Below are 23092 nucleotides of genomic sequence, written 5' to 3'. Positions count from 1 at the left end.
TATGGAGCGAAAAATATGGTATGTAGAAACATCTGTGCTTAAGGAGGGCCATTTCCAAACTGTGCACAGAAGTGCAAAATCCATGGGCACATTTTCTTTGGAAATTGCCTAAGAACGAATATGCCCACAAACATGCAGCGGCCATTCGTGCAAGTTGTTTTTTCTGGGTCAATTCGTATGTAACTGCCATTCGTGCAGGTACTGTTTTTGGGTCAATTCGAGTGCATATATTTGCAAATACAAACTCCTCCCCCCACTCCAAATGCCTCCCCTCTCCACCCGCAGGTAAAATGACATGTGTAGTGGCACAAGACGTGTAACCTTAACCCACTTATAGGATGGATACATTTCAGAGGCCCCCGTTTACACGCAGAAATGGTTTCTGAAAAAAAAACAAACCCTGAGTGATACATGACTGGAAGTTGTTCCTTCTTAAATGGGATCTTGAATTCTAATTCGGTGATGGAACAGGGCTTCTTGGTGGCTATAAAACCCCCCCCCACAAAAACCAAACCTGAAAGTAGATGTACCCAGTCACAAACCTTCTCCACTACTCTATAAAAACACAGCTCTTTTGGGCCACCAGCTTTGCCTTATCCCTTCGCGAAGTCGGAGGCCCTGATGAATGCTCCCGTTGGACCTTTAGTCTGAGGAAGGCATAACGAGCGACAGTAATGCGTCCATCCATACTCCTGTCCTGGGAGATGTTCGTCTCCAAAGCCTCATCCAGGCCAGTGATTACACTTAATGTGTTTAGGGTGATGGAGCTGCTGCTGCGGCTTCGTCCTCGAACGTGCAGTGGAGAATACGAGTTTCTGTGGGGATCTGCAATTATAATTTTGCCGACGCTTCAATATTTGTTGCTCCCAAGAGAAGGCTGTAGAGAGTTCAACGTGGAGTAGATTAAAAAAAAAAAAAATGTTGCTCCGAGTCATGAGCACAGCTAAATAAATTGTTTGTTTTAAAATTCATACAGAGAATGAAGTCTCCCCTGAATGCTTATTATGAAAGGAAACGCATTTGCTCTTCCCTCAGGAAATACATAATCCGGTTTTAGAAATGCTGGGAAGATAGCGTTAATATCCATATGCTAGGTTACTGTGCGGTAATAACAGGATACATTACTGTACAGGAGGGCCTCACAACCTTCAAATGTTCAAACCTTTCTGCTTACCTTCAATTATTTACCTTCATAACTGAACCATCATCTGCTTTCCAAAACAGCAGCGCAGCAGAAAAAAAAAAAAAAAAAAAGCCCAGGGAATATTAGTGAGCGATCCATCCAGTTTAATGTTGTACATTGACTGTCAACCAGAATCCTTCTATTGGATTAAACTCAGAGAGGTCAATATTTAAAGCCATTTAGCAGGATAACTCATAGGTTATCCTGCTGTGAAGGAGTATACAGGAGAAAACCCCAAAACACCTTAAAGGACCAGATCCAGATCCTTAAGCCTAAGACAGCAGGGAAGGAGTATAGCCAGCTAGGCCCAGGCGGGAACAGGAGGCCCAGAGGAAGCCTGGAGAAAGAAAGCACAGCTGACCTGTAAGCTGTAATACTATCTTTGTGTTGTTGGATTGCGAAGAATAGCAGAGATGCTTTTGTTTGTTTTCTTGTCGCTATTAAAGAAGCTTATTCAAGATTTCCGCCAGAGTCCAGCCTGAATCTGTCCTCTTGTTACTCTAAGTCCACTCACGGTGCCACGTATGGGGTCAGTTGGGAGTTTTCTGCCCTAAAGCCTTGCACACGCAGAGAAACTTTGCAGATAAAAAGGGAATTTTTTTTTCCCTCCCAGTCAAACAAAAGTTTAAAATGAAGACCTGGATGTGTTCTTGAGGAATTTTGAAAGAACTGACTGTTAGTGTTCGTGGTAGTTGTGGGTGGATCCTTGGGCCGGTGGCAGATGACCACGCCCCCAGGGGAAGATCCCGAGAGGGACCACCGGTCAGGCTCAGAGTATGGAGACAGACACACACTAGTTCTTTTATTAAACAGTATCCTGAACCACCAGAGGTGGCAGTAGTGAGCTGGAAGTGCCCGGCTGGGCTCTAGTCCCTCAGATACTGGAACAGCGATCCCTGGAGGCAGAGCTGTAGAGAAACTGAATAGAGTGAGTAGGCAGGGTATGCAGAGTTCATGTACCGAACCTGATGGTAACACTCACACAATAGTCTCTTAGAAGCTGCCCAGGAGCTGGAATGAAGTAGGCCCTCGAGGAGCGAGTACCTGGTTCCAGGGAACGCTCTGAGAGAGAGATGGTAACTCACTGGTGTTGTAGGCAGCGATAACTTCCTGGCAGAAGTGGTATTCAGTAGCAAGTCAGGGAACGTGGGCCCTCGAGGAACGAGTACCGGTTCCAGACTGCGATCTGAAAAGCTAAGAGAAAGCAAGGCCCCCAAGGAGCGGGTACCCCTGGTAAGTCCGAGGAGGCAGAGTAGCAAGGTGTGCGGAGAGCAAATCCCATCTGCTGATTCCTGGAGGAAAGCTCTTGCTAACTCGATTCGTTAGCGATTTCAGAGACCTTAAATATCCGGTGAGGATGATGTCACCTCAGGGGGACGCCCCTGAGGTTCGCGCCACTTCTGGTACTTGAGTCGGGGCCACGCCGCACGCGCGCCCTTAGGCTGCTGGCAAACATTGCAGAATGCAGCATCCAGCCGGTCCGGGGATGCCGGAGGGGAACAGCAAGATGACGCCGCGACAGCCAAACTTCCAACAGGCAAAGAGGGAGTTGCCAAAGAGGTAAGGTGGGCGTATTGGAGATGTCGGGCAGTGATGGTCGCAACAGAGCCCCCCTCCAAAGGGCGATTTCCTCTTCGGGTACCAGGCTTGAGTTTTGAGGGATGCGCGAGGTGGAACTGACGAAGCATCTCCTTGTCCAGAATATTGGTCTGAGGCTCCCAAGAGTATTCTTCGGGGCCGAAACCTTCCCACTTTAGAAGGTATTCAAAAGTATTGCCTCTTTTACGAACATCCAGGACCTCTTCGACTTTGAATTCTAAGTCGCCTTCTGCATTGATGACAGGTGGATCTTGAGGTTTGGAAGAAAATTCACTGAGTATGAGTGGTTTCAGAAGTGAAACGTGGAAAGCGTTATGAATATCAGCAGCAGTGGATTGAGCTGCTGGGACGTCACTGAGCTTCAGTGGAAGTGGCGGTGTTGGATAGCCCACTTCAAATGATGACACAGTAGTGGATCTTTCAGCTTGATGAGGGGACTCCTCCAGTCTTCCACTAGACGTCTGAGAATGAAATTGCCTCCTGCCCCTGAGTCCACCAGGGCAAGAGTCTGAACTGTGACCGGTCCGTAGGTCAAGGAGACTGGAAGAGAAGGTGGAGGAGAGGGCGCAGTATGGCCTAAGGACAGTCCTCCTGCAGGACTTAGGCCCGTCCGTTTTCCGGACGAATGGAGCATGTAGAGACATTATGGCCAGGCTGACCATAGTACATGCAAAGGCCATGCTTTTTCAGAGGTCTTCTTTCTTTGGAAGTTAAACGTCCATGACCAAGTTGCATCGGTTCATCTTTATCAGCAGCAGTGATTACTGGAACCAAACGAGGTGCAGATGCAGTACTAGCCTGTTTCAACCCAGGTAACGCCCTAGGCCGGAGTTCCTTCACCTTGTCCCGGAGTCGTTGATCAATCCGGGTAGCTAAGACTAATAATTCGTCCAGCGAGTCAGGTGTTTGGCGAGCGGCCAGCTCGTCCTTCAAATGGTTATCCAGGCCTCTGCAGAAGAGGGTCTTGAGACATCTGGGGTCCCAGTGGAGTTCTGCCGCAAGAGTTATGAACTCGATGGCAAATTCAGCCAATGATCCGTTGCCTTATTTCAATTCCACCAAAGCAGAACCAGCTACAGCAGTTCAAGCAGGGTCAGTGAAAACGGATTTAAACAAGTCCATAAATCCTTCTATGTCCTGCAAAATGGAGTCCTTGTGCTCCTTGTGGCCCTACCATCCAGGTATGAAAGGATGTAGGTAGTCTTGGAAAGAGCTGTAGGAAATAAAGATGGCTGTAAGGCAAATTGCATGCAGCACTGGTTTAAGAAGCCCCGGGTCTTCTGAATTTCACCGGAAAAGCGGATAGGAGCCGCCAGTGATACAGCAGTTTTTAAAGTTACCTCCTGTAACTGACCTTCATGTTTGGAAGCTGTGCCTTGAACCTTCTGTGTGTGTGTAGCTGATGAAACGCTGAAGTAAGTTTCTCCAAGGTGTCTTGCTGCTCCAAAATGCGCTGGGTCAGGCCCGGTATGGCCTGCAAGGCATTGAGTTGTGCTGGATCCATGGAGTTACCAATCTGTTAGTGTTCATGGTAGTTGTGGGTGGGCCGGTGGGCAGAGAACCACGCCCCGGGGAAAGATCCCGAGAGGGACCACTGGTCAGGCTCAGAGTATTTTATTTATTTATTTATTTTTAATTTTTATATACCGGAATTCCTGTATACAATACAAATCAGTCCGGTTTACATGGAACGAAAAGATAGCCCTGGTCTGGGAAGTCAGATCAGGGTTTTTTTTTACAAAGAACAAAGAACATTGAACAATAACATATAATACATTCATAATACAAAGAACATTGAACAATAACAATAAATCCTTAAATATTTTTGTAATTTAATTAAAATTAGGCCAATGGCATGTTGAACTTAAATTAAATGTAAGGTAAATTGAAATTTAATTTTGCATAAAATTGCATATTATTAACTGTAACACAGAATATTCCCAAGTTCAATCAGGATGCGGCGCTTAGTTACATTCTGGAGATTGGAACGCTTGCCTGAAGAGCCAGGTTTTTAACTTTTTTTTGAACTCTGGTAGACTGGGTTCGAGGCGTAGGTCAGGGGGGGAGAGCGTTCCAATGGTGTGGTCCTGCAGTTGAGAGTGCTCTTTTTCTTAGTAATGATGTTGCTGGAGGGGCGAATAATGTGCCTCTGTAAGCGCTTCTGATGGGTCTGGAGGATAGGTGTGGACGAAGTTGAGTTTGGAGTGATATAGGTGCGATGTTGTGTATTGATTTATGAATAATGGTGAGGGTTTTAAAAAGGATTCTCTGTTTGATGGGTAGCCAGTGGAGGTTGCTCAGAATGGGGGAAATATGTTCTCTTTTATTGGTGTTTGTTAGGATTCTGGCAGCGGCGTTTTGTACCATCTGTAGAGGCTTGATACTGTTAGCGGGGAGACCAAGTAGAATTGCGTTACAGTAGTCGAGTTTTGAAAAAATAATGAATTGAAGGACGAGGCGAAAGTCATTGAAGTGAAGGAGTGGTTTTAACTTTTTGAGGACTTGTAGTTTATAGAAACAGTCCTTGGTGGTGGTGTTTATAAAATTTTTTAAGTTAAGTTGATTGTCAAGCCATGCTCCTAGATCCCTGACTTTTGAGGAGAGATAAATGTTTAATGAGGAGGGTTGCGAAAGGCTGGGTGAGTAGATACGTGGGTCTTGTGAGATAAGTATCATCTCTGTTTTGCTGGAGTTTAAAATCAAGTTTAGGTTGGAGAGGAGTTGTTTAATTGGTTGTAAACAATCCTCCCAGAAGGAGAAGGTTTTTTGAATAGATTCTGTGATGGGTATGAGGATCTGGATATCGTCTGCATAGAGGTAGTGCGTAAGCTTGAGATTTGATAGCAAATGGCAGAGGGGGAGGAGGTAAATGTTGAACAGGGTGGGTGAGAGAGATGAACCTTGTGGTACACCTTGGTCTGATAGGATGGGTTCAGATTCCTTATTGTTTATTCTGACCTTGTAGAACCTGTTTGATAGAAACGATTTAAACCAACTGTGGGCAGTGCCTTTAATTCCTATGTTTGATAGTTGGTCTAAGAGTTGTGAGTGGTTACCGTGTCGAAAGCTGAGGATAAATCTAGAAGAACCAGTAGGTATGATTGTTTTTTCTCCAGATTCAGAAGTAAGGTATCCGTGAGAGAAAGCAGTAGGGATTCTGTGCTTAATGATTTCCGAAAACCATATTGTGCAGGAGAGAGAATGTTGTGCTCCTCGAGATATTCGGAAAGTTGTTTATTGACTGCTTTTTCCATCAGTTTGGAAATCAATGGTAAGTTCGCAATGGGTCTGAAGTTTGCTGGGTCAGTGGGAGATGCGTTAGGTTTTTTTCAGTAGTGGTTTAAGAATTGCTAGTTTTAACTGATTGGGTACCGTACCTTGGGCTAAGGAGGTATTAATAATTTCAGCAATGGGTTTTGCTACGGTGTTTGGGATGGAGGTGAGCATGTTGGTAGGTAGAGGGTCTGAGGGATGTGCAGCTGGTTTGATTTTTTTGAGTATGTTTTCGATCTCCGTGGCGGATGTAGGTTCGAATGCCTCTAGACTGGCATTCTGAGAGATTTGGTATGTACTCAGAGGTGTTAGTGGAGCATTGTGGGTTGTAAGAGGTAGAGTTAGGTTGGAGATTTTTGTCTTAAAATAGGTGGCCAATTCATTGGCCTTGTTGAGTGCTTGTTGGTCTGGAATGGAAGGGGGGGTTGGTTTGGTAAGAGATGAGACGTAAGAAAATAGAGCTTTTGAGTCGAAGATGAAATTGTGAATTCTTTTTGCGTAGAAGTCCTTCTTTGTTTTGTGTATGGCATTTCTGTAGGTGTTGAGGGTGTTTTTGTAGTCCAGTCTTGCTGTATGTGAGGGGTTGTTTCTCCAGCTTTGTTCTTTATTTCGTAGTTTTTGTTTCAGGGATTTGAGTTCCGGAGTGAACCACGGTTTTCTGTTGTCTCGTGCTGGTTGTATTATTTTGGAGGAGATTGGACAGAGTTGATCTGCTATTTTGTTCGTGAGTTTGATCCATGAGGTAGTGGCTGTGTTGGCGTCTGAGAGGTCTAGTTGGCTGAGTTCTTTGGAGCATTGTTCGTTAAGTAGTTCAAGTGAGCATGGTTTCCTAAACTGTATAGTGGTATTGTTGATGTTTGGAGGTGGTGTGTTTTTCATTTTGAGGGTTTGTGTTGATGATCTGGTGATCTGACCAGGGGACTGGTGTACAGGAGGGATTAGAATAGGTGGATAAGCTGTCGTTGATAAAGATGAGGTCTAATGTGTGACTTGCCTTGTGTGTGGGACCGCTGATTATTTGTGTGAATCCTAGGTGACTGAGGGAGGTTAGAAATGTTTCGCAGTTTGAGGATTATGGGGTGGAGTCAACGTGTAAGTTGAAGTCTCCTAGGATGATGGTCGGTTTGTCTGAGTTGAGGTGTTTGGCTATCAGCTCTATTAGAGGAGAGGATGGAGACAGACACACACTAGTTCTGTTATTAGACAGTATATGGAACCACCAGAGGTGGCAGTAGTGAGCTGGAAGTGCCCGGCTGGGCTGTAGTCCCTCAGATACTGGAACAGCGATCCTGGATAACTGAGCTGTAGAGAAACTGAAGATAGTGAGTAGGCAGGGTATGCAGAGTTCAGGAACAGAACCTTGATGGTAACTCTCACACAATAGTCTCTTGAGGCAGCCCAGGAGCTGGAATGAAGTAGGCCCTGGAGGAGCAAGTACCTGGTTCCAGGGAAAGCTCTGAGAGAGAGATGGTAACTCACTGGTGTTGTAGGCAGCGATGATTTCCTGGCAGAAGTTATATTCAGTAGCAAGTCAGGGAACGTGGGCCCTCGAGGAGCGAGTACCGGTTCCAGACTGCGATCTGAAAAGCAAAAGAGAAAGCGAGACCCCCGAGGAGCAGGTACCCCTGGTAAGTCCGAGGAGGCAGAGTAGCAAGGTATGCGGAGAGCGAATCCCATCTGCTGATTCCTGGAGGAAAGCCTTTGCTAACTTGATTCGTTAGCAATTTCAGAGACCTTAAATATCAAGTGAGGATGACGTCACCTCAGGGGGACGCCCCTGAGGTTTGCGCCACTGCTGGTACTTGAGTCGGAGCCACGCCATGTGCGCCCTTAGGCTGCTGGGAAACATGGCAGAGTGCAGCGTCCAGCCGGTCCTGGGACGCTGGAGGGGAACGGCACGATGACGCCGCAGCAGCCAAACTTCCAACAGGCAAAGAGGGAGTCGCCAAAGAGGTAAGGAGGGCGTAGTGGAGACGTCGGGCAGCGACGGTCGCAACACTGACCACCTGGTGCTTGGCCAGAAGTGAGCTGGACCGTGTACCTAGCAAATCTACTCGCTAGCTGGAATCAAGCGGCCAATTCCGATGGGAGAGTCAACTATTCCACAGTCAAATCCGCAATCCTGGAAAGAATGGGTTATACAGGAGACCAAGTGGCAGCAGTTCAGTAGTGGTAATTTGCAGCCTGGAGTAACCCCCAATTAGCCTCTTTCACCATCTAAATGATGCTGGATGGAAATGGTTACAACCAGAGGTTAAGACAGGCCTCGAGGTAGGCAATCAGGTCCTTCTGGAGCTGCTCTTGGATGGACTAGACCAACCTATGTGGAACTGGGTGTGTCGACACCCAGGGTTCACCATGGAAAAAGCCTGAGAAGTAGCAGACACCTTCCATCAGGCTCAGCTGAGGCCAGACCTTGTGCGGAGCCTGGAAAGACAAACCCGCACAGCTTTCCTATCACGGCGCAAACAAGTAGCGAGACTATGGATGTCTTCCCTTTCTGCTGGCTTTGTGCCCGAATGGTAAGGAGGAGAACTAGGAACCCTTTGTAGGAAGCGAGGAAGTAAAAGGAGAACGGAGCCTACAGGCTTCCTCCTACTGTAAGACAGAAGACCCTGCTGGCCAGGACTGTCTATGGCCGGAGGACATAGAATGGGAGCACAAGGAAGAGTGCCGTCAACTGAAGGAGACGAGGGACTGTTGGTCTCGAAGCAGAGCATTGGTGTTCCTATGGTAGAGGGATACAGTGCCCTGGGATTGCAATGCTGCCGTTCCCGTAGCGGAGGGATGCAGCTCTCTTGCAGGCAGTGTTAATGTTCCCCTGCTGTAGTGGAGGGATGCAGCTCTCTGGCAGGCAGTGTTAATGTTCCCCTGCTGCAGTGGAGGGATGCAGCTCTCTGGCAGGCAGTGTTAATGTTCCCCTGCTGCAGTGGAGGGATGCAGCTCTCTGGCAGGCAGTGTTAATGTTCCCCTGCTGCAGTGGAGGGATGCAGCTCTCTGGCAGGCAGTGTTAATGTTCCCCTGGCTGTAGCGGAGGGATGCAGCTCTCTTGCAGGCAGTGTTAATGTTCCCCTGCTGTAGTGGAGGGATGCAGCTCTCTGGCAGGCAGTGTTAATGTTCCCCTGCTGTAGTGGAGGGATGCAGCTCTCTGGCAGGCAGTGTTAATGTTCCCCTGCTGCAGTGGAGGGATGCAGCTCTCTGGCAGGCAGTGTTAATGTTCCCCTGCTGCAGTGGAGGGATGCAGCTCTCTGGCAGGCAGTGTTAATGTTCCCTGCTGCAGTGGAGGGATGCAGCTCTCTGGCAGGCAGTATGTTCCCCTGCTGCAGTGGAGGGATGCAGCTCTCTGGCAGGCAGTGTTAATGTTCCCCTGCTGTAGTGGAGGGATGCAGCTCTCTGGCAGGCAGTGTTAATGTTCCCCTGGCTGTAGCGGAGGGATGCAGCTCTCTTGCAGGCAGTGTTAATGTTCCCCTGGCTGTAGCGGAGGGATGCAGCTCTCTGGCAGGCAGTGTTAATGTTCCCCTGCTGTAGTGGAGGGACGCAGCTCTCTGGCAGGCAGTGTTAATGTTCCCCTGGCTGTAGTGGAGGGATGCAGCTCTCTGGCAGGCAGTGTTAATGTTCCCCTGCTGCAGTGGAGGGATGCAGCTCTGTGACACTGCAGCGCTGGCATTCCCAGGCTGGGGGGGGATTCTGTTTCTTCACGTTGCAGCACCAGTTTTCTCCAAGTGGAGCTGGTCCAGGACTGGGAATTCTGGGGAAGCAGCACTCACAGCCTTTGATTCTGGGAACTGGGTTGCCAGTTAGTGCCAGTTGTGGTGGGCACTTGGAACTGAGCTGGCATGACCAGTGTTTTCCATGTGGACCAGTGGACGGTAATGTCGTTTAATCTAACTTGTGTGGAGAGATTTGTAGAGATCCTGTTCCTGTGCTGAGCCCATGAGCCGTCCTCTCTCTCACCTTCATGCTCAGGAAAGTATACCTCACTATTCATCCCTAAAGGTAGTTTGGCAAATTCCCCCCACAGGGGAGAAGGGAAGTTAATTTTTTTGTTATCATTCAACAGCAAACACACCCTTTATTTCCTTATTATTTTGTGAAATATGAGGCAGCATTTGCAGGATTACGTTTTGAACCCTAATTGATTTAATCAAGCTGTCTTGCAGACCTGGTTTCCAAACTGGAAAGCTCAGTAGAGAAATCGAATAAGAGCTAAGATAACAGATTTGATCATTTCCCATGATGTCTGCTGGCCTGCCTTAATTAAATTATTTTACTGAGTTCATCCTGGGTCAGTAACCCCAAACAATCATTCTTGGAGCAGTGCTAATCTTCCAGCTGTGTTATTGCAGCAGGACAGAAGATTAGAAAGTCTGTGTCCTGTTTGGCAGGGAATCTCATGTTACCCTCTCAGAGAAAGGGGTGTGTGTGTGTGTGTGTGTAAGGGTAACAGTGCATCTGCAAGCTAAGCAGACAGCAGGGAACGCAGCAGGGAGGTGAGTGCCGGCTCCGCACCTGGGAGAGGTAGTGATAGCCTTGATACCTGGCGCTGGTCCGCTCGCAGTCACAGCCCATCTCATTTCTATCCCAAGCCCTGGTGGCGAGTAAATGCGAGCCCAAGCTCCATTCGTTTGAAACTCAGATTAAAAAGGGCACCGCCGTGGGCCAGTGCAGTGGCTCAGAGGCTGTGGCTTTCTTTCCCAGCTCAGGTTTTCCGATTCCCGGATTGGCATGGTCTGGGGGGTGCAGTGGAGGAGGCATTCACAAACTCTGAGGGGGGTGGCTGGATTTAGGGCTGAGGACTGTTGATTCGGTGACAGAACTAATGCAAATTAGGAGGGCAATAGAACTGGGGAAGTAATCCCTGGGTGGTTACGAATGAAGGCTCAAGGCGCCAGATCCACCGCCCCACAACATATTCTAGTGGCTCAAATGCACCAGCATGCGAAATTTGGTAAACGCCACTTCCTCAGGAGAAAAATCTAGTTTCAACTCAATCGGTTATGAGAAATTTTTCATAGAATTGCCAAGCTGCTTTTCTGATTTACTTTTTCTTAATGAAGAGGTTTGAGCCTTGGAGCTAAGAGGAGGGAATACTCCAGGGACTTGTCCTACAGCCTTGAGCGAGTTATTCATCTCTCAGTGTCTAAAGTTATCCAAATCCAGAACAAAGAATCTTCACGCCATGGCTCAACCGTAGGAGTCCCACAAGGCTCCTCTCTATCCCCGACACTCTTTAACATCTACCTTCTACCACTTTGCCAACTCCTCACCAACCTCAACCTAAAACACTTTCTCTACACAGACGATATCCAGATCCTGATCCCCATCAAAGGCTCATACTCGAAAATCCCCATCAAAGGCTCATACTCGAAAACCCTTGACTACTGGGAATCCTGCCACCAAGAAATCAAACGTCTCCTCAATAGCTTAAATCTAGTACTAAACTCCTCCAAGACCGAAATACTACTCATTTCTCCAGAGAACAGCAATCTCACCGCTTCTCATCCAACCAACCCACCAACCACTCAAGTGAGAGATTTAGGAGTGATAATTGACAACAGGCTGAACTTCAAAGCCTCCATCAACAGAACGACCAAAGACTGTTTCCACAAACTCCAAGTTTTAAAAAGGATAAGACCTCTCTTCCATGCCCAAGATTTCAGAACGATCCTCCAAGCAATTATTTTCTCAAAGTTAGATTACTGTAACGCTATCCTACTTGGTCTCCCTTCCTCCTACACCAAACCGCTCCAAATGGTACAAAACACAGCAGCCCGTTTACTAACAAACACCAGGAAAAGAGACCATATCTCCCCAACTCTAAAAGACCTTCATTGGTTACCAATTCACTTCAGAATCATCTACAAATCCATCTCCTTGATATACAAAATCATCCATCAACACACCACAATTGACCTACAATTTCCTCTCCGCTTACACAACTCCACAAGACCTACCAGAGATGCATACAGAGGATCCCTCCATGTACCCCCTACTAAAACCACTCGTCACATTACCTTAAGAGATCGAGCCCTCTCCACAGCTGGCCCACCGTTATGGAACTCCATCCCTCCCGATCTCAGACAGGAGCCTTGCCTCCTAACCTTTAGAAAAAGACTCAAGACTTGGCTGTTTATGCAAGCTTTCCCGGACTTAAATTAATGCATCTCGCCATCAACATATTCAACAAAGCAGCTGTACCTCATCTCCTTGTATATAATTTAGTCTCTGCTAAACTATCTTTATTTCCTCTGATCCCAGTTCAATAGTCCTTGTTAATTGTAACTGCTTTCTTCGACACGTTATTTCTGTTTTGATGTATTTATTGCACCCCTTTTTATTTGTAAACCAGCATGATGTGATCGCTTCATGAATGCCGGTATATAAAAACCTTAAATAAATAAATAAATAAATAAAATAAACTAGACCCACTCACAGTTTCCTTTCTACCTGAAACTTAAAAAAAAAATTTTCTTCATTGCAGCTTCTGAGTCACACCCTTTCACAAGCTACCATGCTCTGTGCACCCCTACACTCTATACTTTGTTTTAGAGCCATAAGCCCCCTATGTTCTATACTACATTTAGAACCAAGGGCCTCTTCACAAATCTTTGTACTCCACACAGACACTTGTGTCTCTCTTCTGCAAATGATTAGCTTCTAAATTGCTTCTGGCAGGCCACACATACACCAAACCTTTCCTTGGAGGCTATGTTTTCCTCTTTACTAGGTTTAAAGAATAAATCCCACTTCTACCACCATATTTGGGAACGAGCAGTGATTCCCACATGCCTGGAGACAAACTAGCCTGATTTCAGCCTTGCTTAAAACAGTATATCTTTATAACAGCTTCACACCTGCACAACAGTAGACTGTCTCCCTTCAGAACAGTGTACTCTCTTTATTTATAGTTCAGTATTGCTTCCTTCAGTACTCATAGTTCAGCTTCATCTCAGCTCATTGTTTGGATAGTGTTACATTACAAGAGCTGCCTTCCTCCTGGAGACCTGAGCCTGGTCTGGTTATCCCCACCTGGATCCAAGCACTTATTCCCCTATCCCCTTAGTCCCCTTATGCCCTCTGAGCCCCATCTGCCCCGCAGGATGCCACCCATAGAGCAAACTCTCCTTAAGGGATTTAAGATGGACCAGGCATTTAGTCTGGTCCTGCACAGGTATAGATAGGGGATTACTGGGGCATTGCCTCATACACCCTTGGTAAGTTTCAAAGAAAAAGAAAGTGTCTACTTCTTGCTTTCAAAACAGGGGCAAAGTCTGTGGGTAAAATGTTCCCACGGATTTTATCCCAAAATGCACAGTTTGAAAATTGCCCCACGAGAGACCAGTTATGAAACTCTCTGCAGTGTCTCCATGTTTGCAGAGCTTCCCTTTGAAAATCTGGTAGCGGACTGGCTCAAGGGGTGAAGCAGGGGATGCATTTCAAAATGAAACCTCTGAACTTACTTTGCCCTTCTCCCATGCCCTGGCACCAATCCTTTTCTCCATGAACTATTTTCAAATGGGTTTTCCCTGTAGATAAACATCAGTTTACTCATGGAGATTCCCTTTGAAAATTCCTCGTTTAGGAATAATCTTTCACTTTAAAAATCATCCCAGCAAAATTGCACAGATACAATTGAATCTGCAAACATATCTTTCAAATATAAAGAGAATAAGGTGGTTACTGTAAACTGGCTATGTATAAACAAAAATGCTCATAGAGACCTGTAGACACCTGTTTTAGTCCACTGTTTGGTCTGTCTCAGGGGAAACTTATCAACCAGCAGATACAGACAAATGAGAAACCCTTAGTCATGAATAACTGCAGTCCCCTGTATCTTCCTGTTAAGAGCTGCAGGTGTTGATCATATAGTGGCAGGCCTCATCAGTCTTCCTTCTTAGTAAATCTTGAAGTGTAAGATTTTGCCAAGCAAACTTGATTAATTTCTTTGGTGAGGTGATCAGGGCATGCAGTTTATTCTGTCTGCCTGCATTTTAGTAAAATTTCTGACACTGTTCCACATAGAAGACTGGTGAGCAAGCTACCCAGTCTGGGTGATGGAAGAAAAAGAATAAACTAGGAAAGAAGCTAGTTGAGCAACAAGACTCGTAGAATGGGTAGTCAATAAGGTCTACTCTGCTGAAGGGCAAGTGACCAGTGGAGTGCCACAGAGATCGGTGATAGGCCCAGTGCTCTTCACTGTCTTTATAAGTGACATTCTGGAAGTGTGCCTGTTTGCAGATGATATGAAAATCTGCAACAGAGTAGACATGCTGAGGAGAAGGGGAATAGATAAGATGAAAGATGTCTTTAAAAACTTGGAACAATAGTCAAGGATTTGGCAATTATGCTTTAATTTAACAAAAAGCAAAATCATGCATTCGGGATACAGAAATCCAAGAGTCAAAATACATTGTGGAGGTGAAGAAAAAGCACTCGTAAAACAGGAAAAGTCCTGGGAGTCATCATCTCTGATGATCTCAATGTAGCCAGTCAGTGTGACAAAGCAGTTGGGAGAACTAATAGTATATGTGGATGCTCTCTCGGCTGAAAGGTCCTCTAGTGATAGCTCACCTTGAGCACTGAAGGACACATCTACGAAAGGACATTGATAAGGTGGAGGCAGTTCTAAGGAAGGCCAGCATATAGAGAGACCAAAGGAGCTACAGATGTACTCTAGAAGAAAGAAGGAACATTCAGATGTCTATCATGCTTCAGTAGAGAACCAGTAGTTAGCATTTTGCACAGAACAAAAAATTCAAGGATTAGGGGTCATCAGATAAAACCGAAAGGAGGAAGGCTCAGAAGAAATGTGTGAAAATAGGTTTCAGTTGAGAAGGGTGGTGGACACTTGGAACTCCCAAGCAGAGGCGGTGGGAGCAAACACAATTCAAGCACATAGGAGGCACAGAAAAAGGGATCTTAGTGGTAGGGGAAGGGAGAGAGCGCGAGAGAAGAGCCATAGATTAAGACCTGTGGGAGCACAGTAGACGGGTACAAATAAGTAAGTGGTTCTTATCTTCTGACCAAGGCCGGTGGAAGCACTAGGCCTGGGCCTAGGGCGCCGAGCATTAGGGGGTGCCGAGCAGTGGTATACCGAGGGGAGGTCAGGGGGAGCCAATGTGGCCGCCGGTGGAACTCATCCCACTGGCAGCTGAGCAGTGAACTACCACTGTGCTGTGCTGTGCTGTGTGCCGGACACACACAGCAGGAAGATCGGCAGGGCCGTGGTGGAGCTCATGTCACCACAGCCCGAAGAAAAAGGTCGCGTCCAAACCTGCAGGTGCTCTTCCTCCTTCCTGCCCGCGCAGCCACGGAAGAAAGGTTGCCGGAGCCGTGCGGGCAGGAAGGAGGAGGAGCATCAGCTGCGTGCAGAAGAGGAGCAGCATTTATAGTCATTCGTGAATCTCAAGTCACAGCGGGCTGAGAAAAGGAGGAGGCCCGGTAGCAGGACCGCCGCCGCGGATCCCACATTGCAGGCGGCCCGAGAAGATTAGGGCCACTGCAGAGCCCATCCTGTGGCGACCCGTGAAGAGGAGGCCCAGAGGCAAGAGAGAGGCTGAGGGCCTGTAGATTGTGTGTATGAGATGAGTTGAGAGATTGTGTGTGTGTATGAGATTAGTTGAGAGATTGTGTGTGGGAGTAAGGACCTGAATGTTTGCAGAGACAGCATGTGAGAGCCTCTGTGTGTGAGAGAGAGACAGCATGTGACAGTGAGAGCCTGTGCTTGAGCAAGACAGCATGTGGGAGTGAGAGAGAGCCTGTGTGTGTGTGAGATTCAGACAGCATGTGCCAGTGAGAGACTGTGTGTATGAGAGAGAGCATGTGAGAGTGAGAGCCTGTGTGTGTGTGTGTGAGAGAGAGAAAGCATGTGAGAATGAGAACCTGACTTTGTGTTTGAGGGAAGAAGATAGATGGAGAGAAAAGAAATAGAAAAAAAAGACAATATAAAAGGAATTGGCAAAAAAAATAAGAAAGGGAAGGTGGAAAAAAAAAAAAGCTGCAACTAACCAATTAGAAAACTAAGATCAGACAGCAAAGGTAAAAAAACAAAATAATAATTTTTACTGATTGGCACATGTAATCTTTGGGAATGTGCAAGAATAGCACTTTCTCTATGTGGATCTCACAATGTACGAGATCAGCATAGAGGAACTGGAAGCCCACGGGGCCTGCACAGAGGAGGCAGCAGAATGGGCTTCAGTGTCAGTAGCAGCAATCAGCGCTTCCCCAATAGCCATGCGGCAGCAGTGACAGTGGCAGCAGAGGAATGAGAGAGGCTCTGAGGTTGCTGGCAAAAGAAAGAGGGGGTCTCTGCCTTTAGTGTGTGCATGTGTATGAATGGGAGTCTGCCTGGGGGTGTATGTGTGTGAATGCGTGGGGTGCCTGCCTGAGGGTGTGTCTGTGTATGAGAATGAATGGGTGTCTTCCTGGGGTTTGTATGTGTGAGAATAGGTGCCTGCCTGTGTGTGTGAATGAATTGGTGCCTGCCTGGGGGTCTGTGTGTGTGAGAATGAATGTGTGCATGCCTGGGGTATGGGGAGGGAGTGGTGTGAAAATGCATATGAGCCTGCCTGGGGATCAGTGTGTGTGTGTGTGAGAGAATGACTGGGAGCTTGCCTGGGTGTGTGTGTTTGTGTGAGAATGATTGAAAGCTTGCCTGGGTGTGTGTGTTTGTGTATATGTGAGGGAGCCAGTGAGAGTGAGAGCATGAGTGTGTATGAGAAAATCCAGGGGAGTAAGAGTTTGTGTGTGGAGGGGATAGAGAGTGTCTTAGAGCCTGAGAGTGAGTCAGTGTCAGTGAGAGCGAGAGGTTATGGTGGGTATAAGAGCATGAATGTATATGTATGTGACAGTGTATGTGTGAGAGAGAGAGGATAATCTCCTAATCCTCGACAATATTTATTTATTTATTTAACATTTTTTATATACCGAGGTTCTAGAGATAAAATCACTAAGCACTTCGGTTTACAGACAACAGATGAAATGACTGAAGAGAGTCTTACAAAGAACAGGAGATAAGAACTGGGATATAAATAATAAATTCGTAATGACTTAAAATCCTTGAGTAACAGAGTTAGTATAAATTGGTAGTCAATACATGTAACAGGCGATTAAATGAGACAAGAATATTATGAGTTTAAGTCTATGGTTGTGCAACAGGTATGTAGGAATGATTACGTCTGTATTAGGCATAGGCTAGGGTGAAGAGCCAAGTCTTGAGTCTTTTTTTGAAAGTAATTGGACAATGCTCAAGTCTAAGTTCTGAAGGGAGAGAGTTCCAATGATTCGGGCCGACTGTGGAGAAGGCTCTTTTATTTGAGAATGCTTTGATTGGAGGTGTTTTAAGAGAGCCTTTTTGGGCAGCTCTCATTGGACGGGAAGATGAAAATAATTGTAAAGGGAATCTGAGGTCGAGGGGGGAGGATTTATAGATGGATTTGTGTATGATAGAACAAGATTTATAGAGAATTATATATTTTATAGGGAGCCAGTGGAGATACTTTAAAATTGGCGTGATGTGGTCCCTTTTTTTTGCTTTTGTAAGAATCCTGGCTGTGGCATTTTGTAGAATTTGTAGAGGTTTAAGGGAAATCGATGGGAGACCAATTAAAAGGGCATTGCAATAGTCAATTTTAGAAAATATGATCGCTTGCAGAACTGATCTGAAATCATGGGGGTGAAGAAGGGGTCTGAGACGTTTTAAAACTTGAAGTTTGAAAAAGCAATCCTTCACTGTGTTATTGATGAAGTTTTTGAAATTGAGTTGGTTATCCATGATCACTCCTAAGTTTCTAACCATGGGAGAAAATGTAGGTGATTGAATTGGGTGAGATATAGAATGTTGATAGTTGCCATCTTAGGTGATGAGTAGAAATTCTGTTTTGTTGGAATTGAGAATTAGGCAGAGGTCCTTAAGGAGATTGGAGATGGAAGTAAAACATGTATTCCAAAAATGAAGAGTTTCTTGCAGGGATTTGGTAATTGGAATGAGTATTTGGACATCATCCGCGTAAAGGTAGTAGGTTAGCTTCAGATTAGATAATAAGTGACAAAGGGGGAGCAGGTAAATGTTAAATAAGGTTGGCGATAAGGAGGATCCTTGAGGGACTCCTAGAGTGGAGCGGATGGGCTGTGATTCATTATTGTTAATTTTGACTTTATAAAACCTGTCTTGGAGGAAGGATTTAAACCAATTCAAAGCGGTGTGTTTGATTCCAATCTCTGTTAGTCGGTCGAGGAGAATTTCATGGTTTAAAGTGTCGAATGCAGCTGATAAATCAAGGAGGATAAGAAGGCATGGATGTCTTTTTTCCCTATTAAAAAGAATGTTATCAGTTAAGGAGATTAATAATGATTCAGTGCTTCGGTTTTTACGGAATCCAAATTGTGAAGGGGCGAGGATGTTGTTGTCATTTAAGAATTCAGAAAGTTGAAAATTTACAATTCTTTCCAGGATTTTGGCAATAAAAGGGAGATTTGCTATTGGACGGAAGTTTGCTAAATTTTCTGGAGATAAATTTGGTTTTTTTAAGAGAGGTTTCAGAATGGCGAGTTTGAGTGGGGTAGGCACTAGACCCTGCATTAAGGAGGTGTTGATGATTTGAGCTATTGGTTTAGCGATAACTTTGGAGCATGCTATGAGAAGGTTAACAGGTATTGAGACAATATCAGGGTGACTGGAAATCAAGAGCTCCCACAGAAGGAGACAGCAGGGGCTTTTTAAAATCCTTATTAGTTTTAATTATTGGGTGTTATTTGATATATGTGCTGTTTTGAAATATTTTATTGGTGTTTGGGAAATTGTAAAAGTATATGATTTTAATTAATAGAAATTCTATTTATCAGTAGTTTTAAAATATTCTTTTATTAGTATGGTTTTACTATTATAACTGATGCTTTATGTTTCTTGATTTTATTTGTTTTATGAGGAATGGTGGTTCTGTTTTTCCATTGTTAATACACAGAGTCTGGCTTCTTGGGGTTTCCATTTCAGTTTTTTCTAATTTGTGCTCCTTTATTCTGTATTTGGTGAGGGTCTGTCTCTGCTCTGTGTGTGTGACCATGATGAGAAATTCGCTAGCATAGGGATCTATAGCAATCGGGTTTGTTTTGTTTCCTCAGTAGGTGGTGTATTGGTATTCTAGGACCCAGTATAATATTTACCCTTGCTTTTTCACAGGTAGGGTTATTGTTGTTTGAGTCCTTGGTGTTATTACTGTTATGTTATGATGGGATTGCAGTATAGATTTTGAGTGGTTTTTTTTTGCGGGGTTTTGTGTTAGTTCACAATGTGCCTGGCAGTGGAAGGTGTTTGTGCTGCTGTTACTGTGAGGTGACACCAGAATTTGAAAATATCTTTTAGTATGATGAGCTGTAAGGGAAACATCCAAGCTCCATTGTTTGGGGGAATTTCAGTGGATGCACAGAGTTACAGAACTGGAGGTGCAGGATTTATGTTGACATTCTGTCCCTTCCTATAAATTCCAGACTTCACTCTCATAGCCATATAGAATTAGTTGAATGAGGCTATCAAATAATTATATAGTGTGAAACTGGCCAGCTTTTTAAAATTACGCAGAAGACCCTTTGGACTTTTTTATTAACACTTTTTTTTATAACCAATTTTAAAGCAGGATCCAAGCTATAGAGGTGGGTGAGATGAAGAAATGTCATTTTGGATCCCCCCCCCCCCCAAAAAAAAAAATTCTTCTGTCTAGAGACGCCACTGATTTTCTGTGACCTTAAGCAATAGTACAAGAAGGATTACGGGGGGATGCTGGAGAGGTACACACATGCATTGGCCCCCAGGCGCCGGAGACCCTTGGTGCTCCACTGGGCGCAAGCGGTGGCAAAGAGGAGTGGAGATTTGGCAGGCCGCGAGCAGTGCCCAACCTGCTCGCGACCCAAAAAACAACACAGTTGGCGGGCGTGATCGAGAATGAGGTAGGGGTCAGGGCCGAGACCGGGGGGGGGGGGGTGAGAGGTGCAAGGGAGAAGGCTCGCCTAGGGCGCCAAATCCCCTTGCACCGGCCCTGCTTCTGTGTTGCTGTGTACGCACACATCCTCCGCAGGACGGGGCAGAGGGGATCCACAGAAGCAGCTCCTAAATCTTTCTGAGCTTCCAAGGTCACACAAGAGGCAGATCAGAGCCCGGATTATTTTACACTGACAAACCAGTTGACCTGTAGGTGGTCTTCTTTCCTGCTCCCTCGTGCTGTCCTTCTGTTCTTTTTATTCCCTTTTGATTGTGTTTTATGCAGAAGATGAGTCAGAGGGAAAACAACTGAGGCTCCTTATATATTATATATAGCCTCATAATTTGGAACTCGACTCTTGCATATATTCACATCCTTTGACCATAACTAACCCAACTCGTGGCACAAATGTAAAGTCAGAGACAGTGCAGGAAGCAGAGCCCTCAAACAAATCCATTATAAGTAGCACAGCATGCAGAAAGCAAGGAAAAGCCCTGAAAAAAAATCTGACTAGAGTGTGTTTTTCCAGATGTGACCGTTAATCTGATCATTTGAACGTACACGGTCGGAGTCTGCCGAAGCTCACAGAGGGTTGGTCAGCTGCTTTTCCTTGTGCACTCTGAAAACATTTGTGGCATAACTATTAGAGCCCTCTCCTTATACTAAGGAGATATTCAATGTAAATTGTAAATTGTTAATTATTATTCTCTTGTTATGACTTACTTGTTCTCTATCCTTCTTACTGCTTATTGGTTACCCCCTCGCCCAGTTACTCTCCCTGTTGAAATGTACTTTCCAAGCTTGCAGTTATTATGTGAACCGGTATGATATCCCCACAAATACCGGTTTATAAAAGTTTCTAAATAATAATAATAATTAGAGCATAAATCAGCGTGCCCATTAGCAGTGCCGGCAGCTGAGAGACTTCCCAGTCCCTGCTGCCCGTGGTTCGTCTCCTGCTGAGGCCTTCTCTTTGCAAGCATCCAGCTGCCACGTTGGCACGACCCCGTTACACATAGGTGGTCATGTGGTCATGCAGTCGTGCAGTAAAGGTCAGGCACCTCGTTTTATTTCAAGGGTGCCAAACGTTGCCTGGCTTGACAGAGTTTGTTGTGTTTATTGCATGGATGTCACCTCTTCTGGCACACGAAACTCAGTCAGTCCTTCGTGATACCGAGTCCCTTGCTGTTCGAACCGGGCAGCTGTGTCTCGGTGGTCTTCTTTACCACGTGTTAATCAATACAAGATACTCTCACAAGAGCGTTTTGTTGTGGTTGAACCTGCTCTTCCTGGCGTGGTTAAAGAGTTTCATGTGTCCGGGAAACCAATATAATTTCTGGTCTTATCACGGAGTTACAATATCTCATTTTTTTGCTTTTACAGCTCCTGAAGTGCTGGCTCAGAAGCCCTACAGCAAAGCTGTGGACTGCTGGTCCATAGGTGTCATCGCATACATTTTGTAAGTATTTTTTTCTAATGATGGACCTTTCTCCACAGTCAAAGATGTGATATAAAGTGCAAACAAATCCAGGCTTCATAGTTAATGTGACTTAATACCTTCCTGTAGCATTGATTATCCACTGTGCAAATGATGCATTACATTCCCTGTGTTATTAATGTTGTTTCATTTGTGTAAAATGCTCAGAGGATGGCAGAATTAATAGAAGAGAGCACACTTGCATTCAAGCTTAAACATTTACATTAACAGTACAGGAGGACACCACCCCAGTGGAAGACAAGCTTATGGCGGATCCCCCGTGCACATGAAAAGGGGAAGGTGCAGGGCCAGCTCTAGGATCTACCCACCTCCTCCAACTGCTCCCCACCCCTGGTCCTTGGTGTGGATTTGGAAGAGGAGGTGGATGCAAGTTCTCTCTACAAGTGCATGGTGGGGACAGGGATCCCCTGTCCTCCAGCATCTTCTCTCCTGCCTCTTAACCCCCTCCATCCCAAGCATCCACTCCCCTGACTTTTAACCACCCCCAACCCCAGCCACCTCTCTCCCTCCTCCCAGCCCCCCCCGCTAGCATTTTCCTCTCATCTCCCACCACTGCTGCCTCTGCCCCCATCTCCCCTGTTCCCCTTGCCTCCTCCTGTTTAGCAGCTTCCACCGCTGCTCTCCATCACTGCCAGCCCCTCTTGCACGCCAATCTCGTGCATCTTGAGATCGGCGTAGAGAAAGGCCTAGTCAGCGAGCGCTGAACATGCTCGCAGGACTAGCAGTGACGGGGAGGAGCGGCATGGGCTGCTGCTGCTCCTCCCAGCTGGGGATGGCCCTGGGTCTCGGTGACTTAGGTGCGCCATGCATCTGCTTCAGGAACCCTCCTCAGCTGCACCCGTGTGCCGATTCTGTGCCCCAGCCGACCGCCCTGCTTCACCCTACCCTAAAGCCAGCTCTGGCAGGGTGCCATGTAATTAAAAAGGCGTGCGTAGATCAGAAACGGATCCATAAGTTATGACTGTAATGCCAAACCCAGTTATACTGCATGTCGCACGACTGAAAGTAACCTTGACGCCACCCTCAGGAAGTAGAAACGGCAAACAGCATGTGCATATACCCACATTTGTTTAAGGCTTTATATGTGAAGGCCGTGTTAAGTAGGACATGCACTCTTACGCAGAGAGACTTCCTTATCTATTACCAGGGCTACGCAGGCCAATTGGCCAACCCTTAGAAAATGCCAGAAGGTTACTGAAGTGGTGCACAACTCTTTTCTGAAGAGATGGTGCCGTCATTAAGCGGCACAGTTGATCTGTGCAAATCCATCTACAGATCTACCCAAATTCTGTGCCAGATCGGTGAATCTATTGCAGATCTCTGTGGGCTTTTCTGACATCAAACATTTCTGACAGAGGAAATCTGTGGATTTCCTCACACTTGAGCCAAGTTCGGTTTCAGATCGATCTGCGTTGTGCATCCCGACCAGTAACGCATCATGAAATGACACCCAGAGGAAGCAAACAGAAAACATGCATGACGGGTAATATTTAGCTGGCAATCCTTTCAGTGGTTTGGAACATTATTACAGTAGCAGTCAAGAATATTTCACAAGGAAAACAG

General features: G+C 45.9%; 1 protein-coding gene across 3 annotated transcripts in view; it reads left to right on the top strand.

Moving 5' to 3' along the window:
• The window catches only part of CAMK1D (calcium/calmodulin dependent protein kinase ID), a 385522-nt gene that overhangs the window by 307251 nt on the left and 55179 nt on the right, over positions 1 to 23092 (top strand). For all 3 annotated transcript variants that reach the window (XM_029615125.1, XM_029615123.1, XM_029615126.1), the window contains one exon: positions 21415 to 21490. In XM_029615125.1, coding sequence (XP_029470985.1) covers positions 21415 to 21490 — 76 coding nt within the window. The remainder of the gene's footprint in view (positions 1 to 21414; positions 21491 to 23092) is intronic.

Source organism: Rhinatrema bivittatum, chromosome 9, assembly GCF_901001135.1.
Source record: "Rhinatrema bivittatum chromosome 9, aRhiBiv1.1, whole genome shotgun sequence".
Classification (NCBI taxonomy): Eukaryota; Metazoa; Chordata; class Amphibia; order Gymnophiona; family Rhinatrematidae; genus Rhinatrema; species Rhinatrema bivittatum.
This window is presented reverse-complemented; position numbering and strand designations above follow the sequence as displayed.